This window comes from Bos grunniens, chromosome 5, assembly GCF_055505025.1.
Source record: "Bos grunniens cultivar Pamir isolate PY7600 chromosome 5, Bosgru_T2T1.0, whole genome shotgun sequence".
In the NCBI taxonomy this organism is placed as follows: Eukaryota; Metazoa; Chordata; class Mammalia; order Artiodactyla; family Bovidae; genus Bos; species Bos grunniens.
This window is the reverse complement of record NC_141169.1, coordinates 87231480-87248708: the sequence shown is the minus strand read 5'-3', so window position 1 is coordinate 87248708 and position 17229 is coordinate 87231480. Positions and strand designations below refer to the sequence as shown.

Genomic DNA, 17229 nt, shown 5'->3' with positions numbered 1-17229 from the left:
TTTAAAATCTATTCAGTTGAATTTTTTTTTTTTAACAGATGTCCAAATTCTGACAGGTTGAGCTGTTACATTACAAAAATTCATTTGTACTGTGCCTCTTATCCATATCATAACCTTTTTATATCATCTCAAGCTACTCTTATAAACAAACAAAAATGAGAGAAGAAAGGACTAAGTGATCAATAAATATAATACTAATAAAAATCTAAATCCCCCCCACAGTGCCTCTAAAATCCTTGAAATCAAAAAGAAATTTTTAAATGTCCTGAAACTTAAAAATCAAAAGGGAACATAATAATAAAGCTATAGTAATAAATTTCATTAACTGTGTCCTAAAAGAAAATCATCATGTAGCCTTTAGTATGTCCACACAAGAAAACTGAAGCAACTTTTAAAATATTTTGTTGCAAAATATTTTTGTTGTTTTGTTTTGTCTTGATGTTGCTTCCCTCTGGTAAACTATTTGGAGAGAGGTATATTATTATATGAAGCTACAGAAGAAATGCTTTGACTTCTATCGCTCTTTGGAGAGCAAGTGGGCTGAAAGAATTAGAAGGGGATTAAAAGGGAAGCTCACATTAACTGAATATTCATGATATGACAAACACTGTGCCAGGTAATTATTTCATTTAATCATTATATCAACTCTCACTAAGTATTGTTATTTCTACATGTAGATAAGGAAAGTTGCACTCAGAATGTCTTCTCTGAACAAAGATTTTGGAGACATTCATTCATTCATCCAACTATTTTGAGGTACTTGCTGTGGGTCAGCCACTGTGTGACTCTATGGTATATAGAACCGAATAAGACCTTTTACCCATGGGAACAATTTCTCCCTTAAATAAGAGTTTTCATCTCATTTTCCAGATAAATTACATCCAAAGATACTGACAGAGCTAAGTGGTAAGACTACCGAACCACTTAAATGGGGAGTGAAATGTTGGTAATATTCCTCCAGGTTACTAATAAAGGAAAGCATGATTATTGGGAGACTAAAAGAAGACAATGTTTTGTTCTGATAATTAATAGCAATTAGTCAATAGCATGAAAACTACTCAATAAATAGAGCATCTATTAAGTTCTTCCTAAGCGACAGGCATGGTTCAAGGCCAGTTATGAGAATTCTGCTATTTAATTCTTGTTTTAGTTGCTCAGTCATGTCCGATCCTTGTGACCCCATTGACTTCAGCCCACCCAGCTCCTCTGTCCATGGAATTCTCTAGGCAAGAATACTGGAGTGGGTTGCCATTCCCTTCTCCAGGGGATCTTCCTCATCCAGGGATCAAACCTGTGCCTCTTGTATTGCAGGCAGATCTTTACCATCTGAGCCACCAAGAAACCCTATTTAATCCTTACAACCCCTCTATATATTAGGAGGTTCTATTATCATCCCCAGCTTTATATGAGAAAACAAAGATACATGAGATGCCACAAAATGAAGACAAGATCACACACATCACAAAATACAGGATTATGATTTGAACCCACACTGTTTAAGGGAGAGTGTAGGCGTTTTACCACCTCATTCTTTATCTCATCATCATATCAAAACATAGTTCTGACTTGGCTTATGTAGATTTCTACTGCAGTGGTGGTTACAGTTGATGAATAGTCTTAAATAACATTACGCAAAAATGTAAACTGCCAATGAACAATATCTGTGACAACTGAAATCTGTCGAAAGTATTTGACTGAGGGACAGTACCTCAGATTGAATGAATGGTCTCCTTTACAAATTACAAAATAAATAAGTAAAAGAAACTTTTTAATCACAAGAGCTTGAGATTTCTATTGGATTTCTAATCTCTAAAGTAGTTTTCCTTAACTTAGGGTTTTCTTGTAAGTTTCTTAAATTTACAGGAACTTAAAGCAACTGACATTTAATACAATGTGCCATTTTTCTCTGAGATCAAAGAACTTAAACATTCCTTAGTCATTTTAGCTAATAACTAAGATTTACTAAGCTCCTGCTACATTCCAAGTACCAGAGTGCTTTATATGAATTCACTTCCTTAAATATTACAAACATCCTCAAAATAAGATGTTATTGTAATCATTCCCATTTTACAGATGATAAAACAAGGTACAGAGAATTTTGATAACTTGCCAAATGCCATACATAGGTCAACCAGCAGAACTTGGCATTTACTTGGTAATTTTATCACTAGAGGCCTTGTCGAAACAATTATACTATGCCAATAGCCTTATAGCCAGAGCACAAATTAATAGTAATCTTTATATGAAAGGTTTAGCAAATAATCATCTGAAGTTTCACATATTGTCCATTTCACATATAGCCAATGTAGAACTTCAAATTCACATTCTGAAATAGTTAAATCTGTTGGTCTATTTAAATCCAGCTTTAAAAAAAAACTTAAAAATAAAATTATCTCTGAGTTAAGGTATAATAATCAAGCAACAGCTGTTTCACCTGCATTTCCTACAAGTATTTCTAAAAGCTTCTAAAATTATATATTCTGATGAACTATTAAAATATTTTAATGTTTGTATGGATGGAAAAGCAGTGAGCACAGATACTAAGTTCTGATGTCACAAATCCAAATTATACACTTATATATATTTTGCAAATCCCTTTCTCTAAGATAGCTATCTGCCTGTACAATGGGGGAAAAAAAAATCACAGTTGCTGAACTCACTGTTTTCACAAAATTGACTAATATAATAAACACAGGGTGGCTGGTACAAAGAAAACAGTTGAAACACTATACATTCCTATTATTATTAATTACTGAATGCCATATTGTAAAGAGCACTGATTGTTTGAAATCTTCCATATCTGGGTTGCAAAGATCAGACTAAACATAGGCTGTAAAATATATTCACACAAGACTTTCAAAGTTGCTTCTTATATTCCACTGATAACCCTTCTGAAATCAGAAGCTCAGATACACAAGAAGTGTGCTCTCTGAGTCTGAGTCCTGTGTCCCAAGTGTGCAAAGCATGCCAGTCACCACCACAAGGCCTGATGATGGATCCTGGTAACAGCACAGCCAGCTCCTATGTCCAAGATGTGCACTTACATAGAGGGAAGGGTCTAGAAGTGGCAGAGAGCTGGTTACAGAGCTTAGTACTTTATTAAGTGGAACACCGTTATTATAACTTGTTTTCTGTCGGCTTTTTACATGGCACTTATTTTATATTTGTACACAATACATATTGTGTTTGTACATACTTTATACAAAGCTACTTAATGGTAGCTTTGCGATTATATTCCTTTTTTATATCTTACCTCCATTTTTACAAGTTTTATTAACCCTTAGAATGTTATTTTCTTGCATAGGGACATGCACCAAAAGATTAACTGTTTTATCTCGAGTCAGGCTAGATTTTTAAGAGCTAAGAAAAGACACTGAAGTAAACACGGCTTCTCTATATAATGATAACATTGTTTGCTCTGCTGCCACAGACTCAGCCTTGACTAAATAAGACACAAAATCCAGTCACTTGTGTTCATTTACTTTATCATGTGATGTCAGTGTCACAGAGCCGGCCAAGGCTGCTCTACTTACATTCACACCTCATCTACTCACACGGATCATTCCTAAAAACTGTGTATGGGAGAAACTTTGAAGCCATTTTGCCTTTGTACAAAGAATATATATAACCAAAGAGACTGATTACAATTGTCAACCTAAGTTAGCTTTACATTTATTTCTCATTTCAAGTAAGAAAGAATGGTCTCCCCTTACCCAGCAGAATAGAGAAAAACATAAAATTTCCTTTCTAGAACAAGAAACGGGGGCAAATAGCACACAGTGGTCAAAAATGGTAGCAAACTGAACTGCTACCATGAATTCAGTTTTCATGTTAGTATAAATTATGGCATCTCAGAATTTACAGGGGAAATAGAGAATTTAAATACATTTAATGCTTTTAAATTTATCTAATGCAGCAATAATGTTCTAAGCATTTTGAATTCATATTGTCATTTCTCAAAAAATCATTTCTCTTGTAACTGCCCCACGTCTTCTCATTAGATTTTCTATACTAGACGATTTCTTTGTATTTTTAAGTTAACACCCCCCAAATCAAGGTATTTGTTGAAACTTTTAAAAGAGAAGCTATGTGAGCCTAATTGTCAAACTATGTGAGAAAAGGGAATTGCCATGAAAGTTCAATACTACCTTATATTATTTTTATGACTTTACTTTCTTAAGATCCAAATTAAGTGCTAATGGTTGTGCTTTTTAAAGAGACTGCTATACAAAGATTACTTTACCTTCTTAGGTACAGTACGTCATTGTACCTAACTAACATAGCCAAGAAGAAACATGGTTTAAGTATTATCTGAAATATTTTGAGCTCTCGTTAGCAAGTTAGTTATTAAGTCTTGTAGATTTCATTCTAATTCTTAAAAATTCAGGCACCAGCACTGCAGAATTCTAATTTATTTTGGATCATCTTAAATAACTGTCCTTTGCAAGTATTAATATAAAATAAGAAATAATGACAAACTCATCACTATTATGACTTACATTAAGTTAATATAGTGATGCAAACATCAAAATTACTTTCTAAATATGTAAAATGGTCTCCATTCCTATTTCTCATTTTTAGCAGTCTCTATAAAAATATCAAATTTTGAAAATAAATATGAAGACAAAAACAATTGAGTTAAAGCAATAGTAAAGAACTGAATGAAAACAGTAACAGAAGTTGTCAAATAATCTAAAATGAAACCTTGTCATAGGCACACAAAGCGCTTAGACACCCACTAAAGCACTATGTCCCAGACACTTGGATTCACTGATAAGTACAATTTCAAAAACTAATTTGAAAATCAATATAAGGCTCTTTGTTTGCCATGTTAGGATATTAAAAATAAAATGATCACCACCATCAACAGTGCATCATGAAAGAAAAGTTAGAAGAACACAATCCCTGAATAAACTGAAGAAATATATAGTTTTGTTAAAATCTAACTACACAGTCTTTGTTAAAAAAAAAATCCGTGAAAACTCTATCATAGAACCAGTTGATCTCTATACAGTGACTAGCCTAACTGCGGGAAGGTTTGGCAATCCCCCAAGAGGCAGTATATGTAACTAAGAAGGAAGTACGTATCAGAGCACAATGGTGCTGATTCTCCCTTCCTGATAATGGCTCCTTTGAGATCCACAAGTAGATCCATTAAGAATGTTTTCTGACAGAATTAAATTGAAAGAGAGAGGAAGAAGAGGAGCAAATGAAAAGGATCAAAGGAAGAAAAATGAGATAAAATTTATAACATCTGAGAAAAAGAATAAAGGTTGGTTGCTAAACTTTTATTTTTAACTTCCAAATACAAATCGTCCCATCATGCAGGTATGAGGATGAGAAATGGAGTATTTCCTGCCATATGAATAAACAAGGATGCCACAGCCACTAGTGATCCCTGCCTTCTGAACATGAATTTCTGAGCCTAGAGGGCACCCAGGAAGGAGAACAATACCTGCAATCTGGCAGCCATTAGCTATGATGAGCACTAAAGAGCAGGGGTGGGGTGGGGGGGTTAAAAACACAGGACACTGGCCCCCAGAGAGCCGAGATGTATATGAAAGGAATGATTTCAGTAGGACCAGACTCTTAACATCTTCCCATACATAGAAAAGTGCTAAATTCCTTAACTTGAGATATCTGCTCTTCTTTAATTGACAATAATCTTCTGATGTCCAGACCACTTTCCCCTTGCTGCAAAACTTCTATAAATCTGACTCTTCCCCCTGTGTCTCATTGGAGCAGTTCTCTCAGGGTTACTTGAGATGCTGTCTCTCAGGCTTGAAGTCCTAAAAATTTCTACCAAATAACTCTCAATGTTTATATTGTGACTATTTTTTCAAATAGACAAGAATAACGATGGGATAAAGATGAACACCTCTCCCCTCCACAAAAATCAGGAGCACCATTCAAGTTTATCTCCAACACTGCTTCCTAGTACCCATGATGTTTCTGGCATCCTAGTCAAATATCCCACCATTCTTTTCACTTCGTTTCCATTTTCATTCAAGGTGGTTATCTAGATTAAAGAAAGGAAACATTCAGAACACTAATAACTAAAGTAGTTGTTTTTATTCCTATTAAAATGAGGCATATATTTTACTAATGTTACATTTTATATTAAGACCCTTTACAAGGCACTTTGTCTTTCGTATGTTTTCTTAATTTCTTCTTTTTTCTTACTTAGTTAACTCTTCTGGGAATAATATATTTAAGCAAAAACAAAACAATGCAAAATTATAAAATAAAGACTTTGCATTAATAGTAATGATCCAATGTGCATATATTTTTAATATCCTGGCATCTAGTAATTTTCTCATAGGACAATTTCATATTAATATGTTTCTGATCCCCACAGATGAGTTATACTTCAACTGTGAATCTGCTTAGCACTTTTTAGCCTGTATCAGATCAGATCAGATCAGATCAGTCACTCAGTCGTGTCCGACTCTTTGCGAACCCGTGAATCGCAGCACGCCAGGCCTCTCTGTCCATCACCAACTCCTGGAGTTCACTCAGACTCATGTCCATCGAGTCAGTGATGCCATCCAGCCATCTCATCCTCTGTCGTTCCCTTCTCCTCCTGCCTCCAATCCCTCCCAGCATCAGTCTTCTCCAATGAGTCAACTCTTAGTATGAGGTGGCCAAGTACTGGAGTTTCAGCTTTAGCATCATTCCTTCCAAAGAAATCCCAGGGCTGATCTCCTTTAGAATGGACTGGTTGGATCTCCTTGCAGTCCAAGGGACTCTCAAGAGTCTTCTCCAACCCCACAGTTCAAAACCATCAATTCTTCGGCACTCAGCCTTATTCACAGTCCAACTCTCACATCCATACATGACCACAGGAAAAACCACAGCCTTGACTAAACGAACCTTTGTTGGCAAAGTAATGTCTCTGCTTTTGAATATGCTATCTAGGTTGGTCATAACTTTCCTTCCAAGGAGTGAGCGTCTTTTAATTTCATGGCTGCAATCACCATCTACAGTGATTTTAGAGCCCAGAAAAATAAAGTCTGACACTGTTTCCACTGTTTCCCCATCTATTTCCCATGAAGTGATGGGACCGGATGCCATGATCTTCGTTTTCTGAATGTTGAGCTTTAAGCCAACTTTTTCCCTCTCCACTTTCACCTTCATCAAGAGGCTTTTTAGATCCTCTTCACTTTCTGCCATAAGGGTGGTGTCATCTCCATATCTGAGGTTATTGATACTTCTCCCAGCAATCTTGATTCCAGCTTGTGTTTCTTCCAGTCCAGTGTTTCTCATGATGTACTCTGCATATAAGTTAAATAAACAGGGTGACAATATACAGCCTTAACATACTCTCTTTCCTATTTGGAACCAGTCTGTTGTTCCATGTCCAGTTCTAACTGTTGCTTCCTGACCTGCATACAAATTTCTCAAGAGGCAGATCAGGTGGGTTGGTATTCCCATCTCTTGAAGAATTTTCCACAGTTTACTGTGATCCACACAGTCAAAGGCTTTGACATAGTCAATAAAGCAGAAAGAGACATTTTTCTGGAACTCCTTTGCTTTTCCCATGATCCAGCGGATGTTGGCAATTTGATTTCTGGTTCCTCTGCCTTTTCTAAAACCAGCTTGAACATCAGGAAGTTCACGGTTCACATATTACTGAAGCCTGGCTTGGAGAATTTTAAGCATTACCTTACCAGCGTGTGAGATGAGTGCAATTGTGTGGTAGTTTGAGCATTCTTTGGCATTGCCTTTCTTTGGGATTGGAATGCAAACTGCCCTTTTCCAGTCCTGTGGCCACTGCTGAGTTTTCCAAATTTGCTGGCATATTGAGTGCAGCACTTTCACAGCATCATCTTTCAGGACCTGGAACAGCTCAACTGGACTTCCATCACCTCCATTAGCTTTGTTCATAGTGATGCTTTCTAAGGCCCACTTGACTTCACATTCCAGGATGTCTGGCTCTAGATCAGTGATCACACCATCGTGATTATCTGGGTCGTGAAGATCTTTTTTGTACAGTTCTTCTGTGTATTCTTGCCACCTCGTCTTAATACCTTCTGATTCTGTTAGGTCCATACCATTTCTGTCCTTTATCTAGCCCATCTTTGCATGAAATGTTCCTTTGGTATCTCTGATTTTCTTGAAGAGATCTCTAGTCTTTCCCATTCTGTTGTTTTCCTCTATTTCTTTGCATTGATCGCTGAAGAAGGCTTTCTTATCTCTTCTTGCTATTCTTTGGAACTCTGCATTCAGATGTTTGTATCTTTCGTTTCTCCTTTGCTTTTCTTCTCTTCTTTTCACAGCTATTTGTAAGGCCTCCCCAGACAGCCATTTTGCTTTTTTGCATCTCTTTTCCATGGGGATGGTCTTGATCCCTGTCTCCTGTACAATGTCACGAACCTCATTCCATAGTTCATCAGGCACTCTATCTATCAGATCTAGGCCCTTAAATCTATTTCTCACTTCTACTGTATAATCATAAGGGATTTGATTTTGGTCATACCTGAATGGTCTAGTGGTTTTCCCTACTTTCTTCCATTTAAGTCTGAATTTGGCAATAAGGAGTTCATGGTCTGAGCCACAGTCAGCTCCTGGTCTTGTTTTTGTTGACTGTATAAAGCTTCTCCATCTTTGGATGCAAAGAATATAATCAATATGATTTCGGTGTTGACCATCTGGTGATGTCCATGTGTAGAGTCTTCTCTTGTGTTGTTGGAAGAGGGTGTTTGTTATGTCCAGTGCATTTTCTTGGCAAAACTCTATTAGTCTTTGCCCTGCTTCATTCCATATTCCAAGGCCAAATTTGCCTGTTACTCCAGGTGTTTCTTGACTTCCTACTTTTGCATTCCAGTCCCCTATAATGAAAAGGACATCTTTTTTGGGTGTTAGTTCTCAAAGGTCTTGTAGGTCTTCATAGAACCGTTCAACTTCAGCTTTTTCAGTGTTACTGGTGCCTGTATCAGGGTTCTAATATTTTATACTACAATCTGGTGACTTTTGTGCTCATCTTACCCCCATACTATACAAAAAGCTACATGAGGAAAAAGACTAGTTCTTATTCATTTCTATATCTCTGCTGATAGGTATTTATTGTATATATCTGAGTTGAATCTTTTCACAACAGCCCTATTAAATGAGAGCAATTAAATTCCATTAGACCAAATCTTCCTAAGCAAACACATCTCCTCCATTACCACAGCATTAGAAGTTCTTACTTATTCCCCTGTCACTGCATAGCACTCTGTGAAGAAGCTCATGGTGGATGTTCATTAAGAGTCCTGAACTCCCAAGGCTGATTCATGTTCATGTATGGCAAAAACACTACAATATTGTAAAGTAATTAGCCTCCAATTAAAATAAATAATTTAAAAAAAAGAGTCCTGAACTATCTGGCAATACACATAGTACTTTTTGGTATGTGAGAATACATCCATTTCTCAAAGCCTGGTTAACTTTAAACTCAACAGTAGTACTTCAGATACTGTGGCCATCACATGAATCAAGGTTTTCTCCATCTCATATTAGATGCTCTCACACCTGAATGGAAAGGAGTTGTGTGGTAACAGGACACAACCAGATCTATTGGCCAACTTAATAGATGAGTTTGATAGATCCCAACTAATTGGTTTCCATGTGTCCTCATTCCTTCTAGGAAAGGGCCTCTCAGGTGGCACTACTGGTGAAAAAAAAAAAAAATCACCTTCCAACACAGGAGATGCAAGAGACACAGCATTGATCCCTGTGTTGGAAAGATCCCCTGGTGAAGGAAATGGCAACCCACTCCAGTATTCTCCCCTGGAAAATCCCATGGACAGAGGAGCCTGGCAGGCTAAGTCCATGGGATTGCGGAGTCAGACACAACTGAGAGCGCGCGCGTGCACACACACACACACACACACACTCCTTCTAGCCTGAGGGTAATTTTCAGAAACAATGGAAATATAAAGATTGAACCACTTACATTCAAATACAAGCCTAGCATTTTATCTAAATAAATTCCTTTGTGTGGTATTTTCTGACAACACTTACAGAATAATGTTCAAAACAATGTAATTTCATTGTATGATAAACATCAATTTAGCATAAAAAACAAATACAAACTTGTCATCATTTCACCTTGTTTCAATTGAATTGGCCTTATTTAGATAAACAAGCCTATCTCTTACAGAAGCAACAGTTATAGATAAAAGTGTGTGAAATCGGGGGTGTGTGTGTGTGTGTGTGTGTGTAGATTTATACTGCCTACTCTCATAATTTTTTACTGTTACACTGCACATATGGCTTCCAAGCTTACTTTATGTGAATCTTTCTGAATCTATTCTCCATGCTATTAAACTAAGCACATTCCACATCATTCAAAAGTAATTACATTTTTGTTTAAAATGTAGGAGAATGCTCTTTCTAAACAATGAAATTCTCATTATTAGAACTGGCAAAATAATTGTACTAGTGTTAACAACAGTATGCATTATACCATCACAATAACTTATGCTAAGTTTGATACACAAAGGTAACCAGAAATTTAAAAGCTTATAAAAACCACCATATAAAAATAGGAATCTTCACCATACCATAATTAAGGTCCTATTCTGTGACTTATTTTTAAATAACACATGCAGTTTTCTCTTTTCCTTCTCAAGTTTTCTGAACAGTACTTCACACATAAAATTATCCTAGTCAAACATCGAAAATGCATTACTAACAACTGTCAGATTGTAAGCAAAATTTATACAAAGGGTATTTCAAGACACAGCTATCATATAGCAATTAAAATTATATTGGGTAAATAAAAGATCCCAGGAGTTGACAGTGAGCCTGAGCAAGTAAAAGTCAGTCTCTGTCATGGGCAGTGAATGAATCCTTTCAGTGTGTAAGTGTTAAAGGTTGCATTTCATACACTGGAGCTTTGCTATAATTTTATGCATGGTTCTCAGTTCTATGTCTTACTTCTATAGAAGATCAACTTAGAAAAACACCTTTTTATTCTGCTCCTGGACTTCAGGAAGAAACTGATGCACACTGAATGTTACTTTATGATAACTAGTGTCTCTGCATGCTTAAATACATTAAGATACATCCAATTACTAAACCTAATCAACACATCATATTCTCAAAGTTCTTTAACAATTCCAGGAAAATCTTACTAATATAAGCAATTCATGAGATAAGAGAGTATAATATAGCACCACGCTTACAAATCCACTGGGTCTTTATATGTTCAAACAATTATATGCAAATATAGTATATACTTCACATGAAATTCAGTTATTTATTGAGAGAACAATTCAATTATTTTTTAAAAAACTGTATTCTTAAGTAACTGTATACTTTAAAAATCAATCTTGGGAAGGAAGCAGCAGTGTATCCCCACTCTGCAGTCATACAAAACTGTTCACTCAAATCAAGAGGAACTTAAGTCAAAAGAGAGTTTTTCTGAGGTAAGAGAAAACATTTTATAGGGGAAAAAACGACAATTGGTTATTCAGTAACCACAGGTGGTCAAGACTTCCATTTCACATCCCTTTTGACACTAGAACAACCATCTAAGCAGCAGAAGTAGCATGTAACCAGATGAAATGAACGCCAACATGGCCACCACAGAGTACCCTGGCAGCCTCTCATGCTGCTACTTGATTTCTCTTCAGACTTACTCTGTTTCCCTCTTATGCTCATAAATAATCATGTTGACTGACATAAGGACATGTTCTGGATAGTTCTTTGAATTATGAAATAAATCTATCTATATCAGAACTATCATTAAAAATGAGCCAGAAATTATAGTGTCTCTTGCTTGTCTCTGAAAATCTGAAGTCACAGCCTCCAAACTCAGGTCAAAAAAAAAAAAAAAACAGGCAGAGGGGACAAGAAAGTTTGTCCTTCATACACATAAAGCCCAGGACTGCCTTTTCACTCATATCATAAACAGACTTGCCAACCTTGTCTTTTACCTTTTTGAAGATTATATGGGGATTCTTGACAAGATTATGAGAGCTTCAGAGAAGGACCAACAGAATTAGTCTTTTTCATATTTATAATTATGTATCTCAATCTTATATTGACTAGAAATCTGACTATTTTATACCTATGTGATATTATTATAATTATATATAATATTATTATAGTATAATATTATTCTGATCAGTAAGTAAAACTCTCCAAGAACAGGACTTGTAGTATTTATACCAGTTATAAATGTTTGGGGAGTTAGTCTTAGTTAGCCACTTGGTTTATTTCTCCAAAATATCAAGGCAAAACCCCACAACTTCAGAAAGGAAGAATTCCGTCTTTATCTGACCCATTTCAAACTTTAACACTTGCATACCCTGAATATGAACATACGACCCTAATTCCCCAAATTCAATATATGGCAGCAGTCATGAGGTGTACAGAACTTCTATCTCAGGAAATATTTTCCAACCTACATTTTATATTGAAAGCATTTCTCTACAACTTCAAGGTGGCATTAAAGGGATTACTCAGAAGTTTTACTTTGTCTCTAAACTATGTAGGCAATACAAAATGCAGACCTCTCAACATCTCTCTTTTTTATTAAAGAATGGAGTATAAATGTCACATATAAACCAGCAATGAAATCTGGTAACCTGTTTTTTTGGTTTCCTTAAATTCAACTCTATGATACAAAAATAATGAAACATTCCCTCTGTTTTCAAAGATACTGAATAGGAAAAAATAATGTATGTTACTATTGAAATAAAAGGACTTACATGAATATGACAATGGCCTAGTATTCAGAAAAAAATAAAGAATTTTGTGTTGAATAACAATTCTATGAATGTATTTAATCATTTTGATAACCAGGTAAAATATATCTTAATCAGCTTAACAGCTGAATATACCATGGCTACTAGAGCATGCTTTCTGTACTACATTAGTATATTCTACTTTAGTTCTAAAATTTTTAGAAAATCAGCATATTCACCATGAATAATGGCTTATCATCTTTGCTCAAAACATATTTTCTATTTAATCATCCATATAAAATTTGCTGTTTAGTCAGTACTCATAAATTGAGTATCTATTATATACCGGGTATCAGGAATACAACTATGTATAACATGCGTGTATATATGTATAACTGTGCCTTCAAGGAGAAGTACAGTGCACAGAAAGGCAGACATGTAGATACATAAATCATAACACAGACCTTGAGAAAAGATATAAACATGTACCATGGATAAAGAACAGCAACCACTCTGCCTTGGGAAGTCAGGGAAAGCATCTGCTGCTGCTGCTGCTAAGTCGCTTCAGTCGTGTCCGACTCTGTGCGACCCCATAGACAGCCTCCTGCCAGGCTCCTCTGTTCCTGGGATTCTCCAGGCAAGAACACTGGAGTGGGTTGCCATTTCCTTCTCCAATGCATGAAAGTGAAAAGTGAAAGTGAAGTCGCTCAGTCGTGCCTGACTCTTAGCGACCTCATGGACTGCAGCCCACCAGGTTCCTCCGTCCATGGGATTTTCCAGGCAAGAGTACTGGAGTAGGGTGCCATTGCCTTCTCCAATGGAAAGCATCTAAAAAGAAGCAATTTTGAATTCAGTCTTGTGGGAGAAACACAATTTACCAGGAGAGTAAAATAAGAAGAGTTTTCCAGGTAGAAAGAATAAGTTTGTGTCATTAGAGGTCACCTGGTATGTTTATGAACATGCATGAAAACCTTCACAAGACTGAAGCACTGGGTCTTTGGCAGAATGTGGCCAAAGAGGAGACAAAAGGCATATTTTGGTGCCAGTCTATATAGAGCCTTTATGTGAAGAGAGTTGTAGACTAAATCTTGTAGGCAACAAGGACATACATTAGTTTCCAAAGTGGGATAAATAATCCAACTCTTTTCTCAGGGAAACAAGTCTAGTGGAGGTTGAAAGGAAGATGGGAAAGAGGAGAGGCTGGAAATTTGAGATCATATAAAAGAAATCAAGAAATTTTTGAAGCTGGTACAAATTTATAAACCAAGTAGCTATATACAGTAAAAGAAAATATCAGTGTTGATGTTACTAAAACTAAGTTAAATCATTTGAATGCACACTGTATTAACATTAAGTACAGCAGATCTTAAACTCTGGGGGCTTCAGATCTACTTGAGAATCTGATAAAAATCATAACCCTACTCATATGTGTGCACACAGAGAATTCTCCATTTATCTTCAGGAGAGCTACAGACGCTAGTTAAGAATTTCTCCCCTGGATAAAGTTGCTTGAGGAAAGGAGTCATACCTTATGAAAATTATTTCCATAGTGCGCAACAAAACCTTGGTACAAAGAAGGTAGTTCATAGGTTTTACTTAGTTATACTGTATTCTCCATTACAAACTGGATTTCATTTTCATTAACATCCTGCATTGTAGCATCCACTTGTGCCAACTACAGTATGTATTAACAATTTAACATACTTTTCTCATATCCATCCTTGAGTGTACTTAAGATAGTTTCCCCTTTCTTCTAGCAATAATTATTTATATTCACTCTTTTAAATTTGTGTGTTTATGTTTACAGCAGTATTACAGGAAAACCAAACCAAGAAGCACTCCCCACATGAAATTCCATGAAGGAAGGCAATGGTCAACATATTGAGAGAGGGTAAAGCATGAGCACTGATGCAATGCCAAATGGGGAGTCTGACCTCTCTACCCTGTTGAGCTGCTTACTATCATTTTCCCCCTTTCTTTTTCTAGTTTTAACCTTTGTGAAGGAGGCCAAGAAGTTATATCATTGCACATTACTAACATGAACTCATAGTAGAGGGGAAAGAAGGAGGACTTCTGGATAGTATGATTTAACTTGACAAATAAGAGATAATCAGGATATTAAATGTGTGTGCATAATTGTGAAGAGCTTATAAAATTTAAAAGCATGAAATCCAAAGCCAGACCATCTGGGTAAACTCTGGTTCTCCCACTTACTAGCTGTGATCTGGAGCAAACTATTTAGACTCACTGTGCCTCAGTTTCCTCACCTGTAAAATGGGATTAATGATAACACCTCCCTGAATTATTGTGATGGTTAAATGAGTTAATATATATCATGTGCTTGAAACAACACACCTGTAAGAGTACTATTTAAGAGTTAGCTAAAACATTCTTCTTGGTAAGAAAATTTTGGCACACAGTCAAAAATACTCGGGAGAAATTCTGCCTTTGAGGCTTAAAATTTGAATGGACGTATTTAAATCTAATGTGAATTATCAAAGGACAGTGTTTATTTCACAGATATTAGAAGATAATCTGATTCTTCTTGTTGGTTTAATTCTATATCCAGTAATTCAATGACATAAACAAGTGGGTGTATTTCAGTACCAAACATATTTATGATGTGTATTTATTTCCTAGAGAAGTCCCACCACCCTGCAAAAAATAAATAGATAAATAAAAATTTAACAGAATCAGAGCCTTTTTTTTAAAGATATGAGAATGCATGAAGAAATATTTTTGTTGGTGTGACCTGGTTCAAATTAACAGCACTGGCATCCTTGAAGTAGAAGAAGAGGGGCCACAAAAAATGTGATACCCACCCAAGAAGTCATGTTGAAAAGGCAAGGGTGGCCTGACTGGCAGCTAAGTGCCAGGTTACCTTGCCAGCATGCTGTTTCTGCTTATTTAAGTTCCTAAGAAGAACCTAAAGGCCTTATTTATTTGTGTGTAGTCTTCTGTTTAAGCTTCAGCCAAAGATACTATGCTGTCTTCTCCCTCTCATTTGTGAAATCATGGCTTCCTAATCTTCTGCGGTGATCCAGCCCCCAGGAGCAGGGGCCAGATAAATTATCCAGAGCTGCAAATTCTAGAATAGGATGTACAAGGGAATTACTGAATTATGAAAGCAACACAGTGACTGGGACTGAGTTAGGAATTAGTGCAGTTACATCAGAAATGTATTGTCTCTATGAAACATGCACTTCTGTAATATTCCCAATACTGTAAGAAATACTGGAACCCAATCTGAGGGAAGCAAAAGTTGAAAAAAAAAAAAAAACACTCTAATTTATCATGGTGGAAATGCTCAAACAATGCTATAGCTTTCACTGGAAAAATTAGAGTTTTATTACTCTTTATTAGAAATATAAAGATATCTAACTTTCTTGAGGACTAATTTTGAACGTGTTAATATTATTCTTAGATTATGTTTTTCCACTAATTAAGTTGGGAGTGTCTCAAAAGCAGAATTCTTGAAAAAACCAAACCAAACAAAAACAGTTTAAGTATACTCCCTGCTGGAATCAATGTACTTATAAAGAATTCTAAGATGTTAGGAGTGAATCTTGTGTGTGACTATTAAGTAGATGATAATTACAAAGCATAGGACTGAAGCCAAACTACTAGAGGAGCAGATTGGTCACAAAGTGAGTGTAGGCACAATAGACCATGAGAAACCTACCATTGTATTGTGCTGAGAAGTGGGAGTCCTATGGCCACAAGTCTCTTGCGTCAGCAGAGAAACTGGCTGAAATTCCTCAGAGTGAGGCTTGTTGGGAAAACTCACATGCAAGGGAAGGTGAAAGGCTGGGAGCCCGTCACTCTCCTCTCCTTCCACTTTCTGTCTGCTTGTCACCATGGCTACCTCTCCATCTGCTTCCCCATACGGAGAGGCTGGTCGCTTGGAAGACATCCTGGAAGGAACAAAAGAGGAGAAAATAATGAAACCTCCACATAAATCCTTAATGCCGTCATTGTGTGGTTAGGGGCCATTGTAACAGAAATGCCTTTTTGTGCTGGCAGAGAGCAGGAAACCATCCAAATACCACTGCAAAGCACACACAATCAGAAACAATGGCCAAGCAGGTAGCAACAGAACAGTGCTTGTTTGTTGTGAGAATAATACACTAATATAGCACTCTCTTGTATTCTGGCTTCTTAAACAAGAGAATTCACCTAAGAACACTGCATAATGAAAGACCATTCCATTTAAAGCAAAGAAAAATACCCATCTCATTTTACACGTTGATAGACCTTATTGAAGACAGAACATCCATGAATAGCAAATCCTGTTGGCAGTTAAAAGAAGGGAAATAACTAAAAATTTTTTCACCAAAAAATAAACAAAGTAAATGAATGACTGTCATTAAAAAAAATTGCATTAAAAGTAAGATTATTGTAAAATGTAGGAATATTGGTTAATGGCAAACCTCAGGCCACAGAACAAAAAGTTTGATATTTGTTTAAAGCTCATTAAGAAATGAAGAAATTTTACAATCACTGTTAATCCTCAAATATTTAAGGACTTTTCTCTCTCATATCCCCAAATCAC

The 17229-nt window shown here is 36.2% G+C and overlaps 1 protein-coding gene across 50 annotated transcripts in view; it reads right to left on the bottom strand.

Moving 5' to 3' along the window:
* SOX5 (SRY-box transcription factor 5) overlaps window positions 1–17229 on the bottom strand; it is a 1169920-nt gene that overhangs the window by 389383 nt on the left and 763308 nt on the right. For 30 of the 50 annotated variants that reach the window (XM_086401754.1, XM_086401750.1, XM_086401772.1 and 27 more), the window contains one exon: window positions 16360–16591. In XM_086401754.1, coding sequence (XP_086257880.1) covers window positions 16360–16590 — 231 coding nt within the window. In that variant the 5' untranslated portion in view covers window position 16591. The remainder of the gene's footprint in view (window positions 1–16359; window positions 16592–17229) is intronic. The other 20 variants (XM_086401794.1, XM_086401783.1, XM_086401785.1 and 17 more) reach the window with 1 other exon arrangement.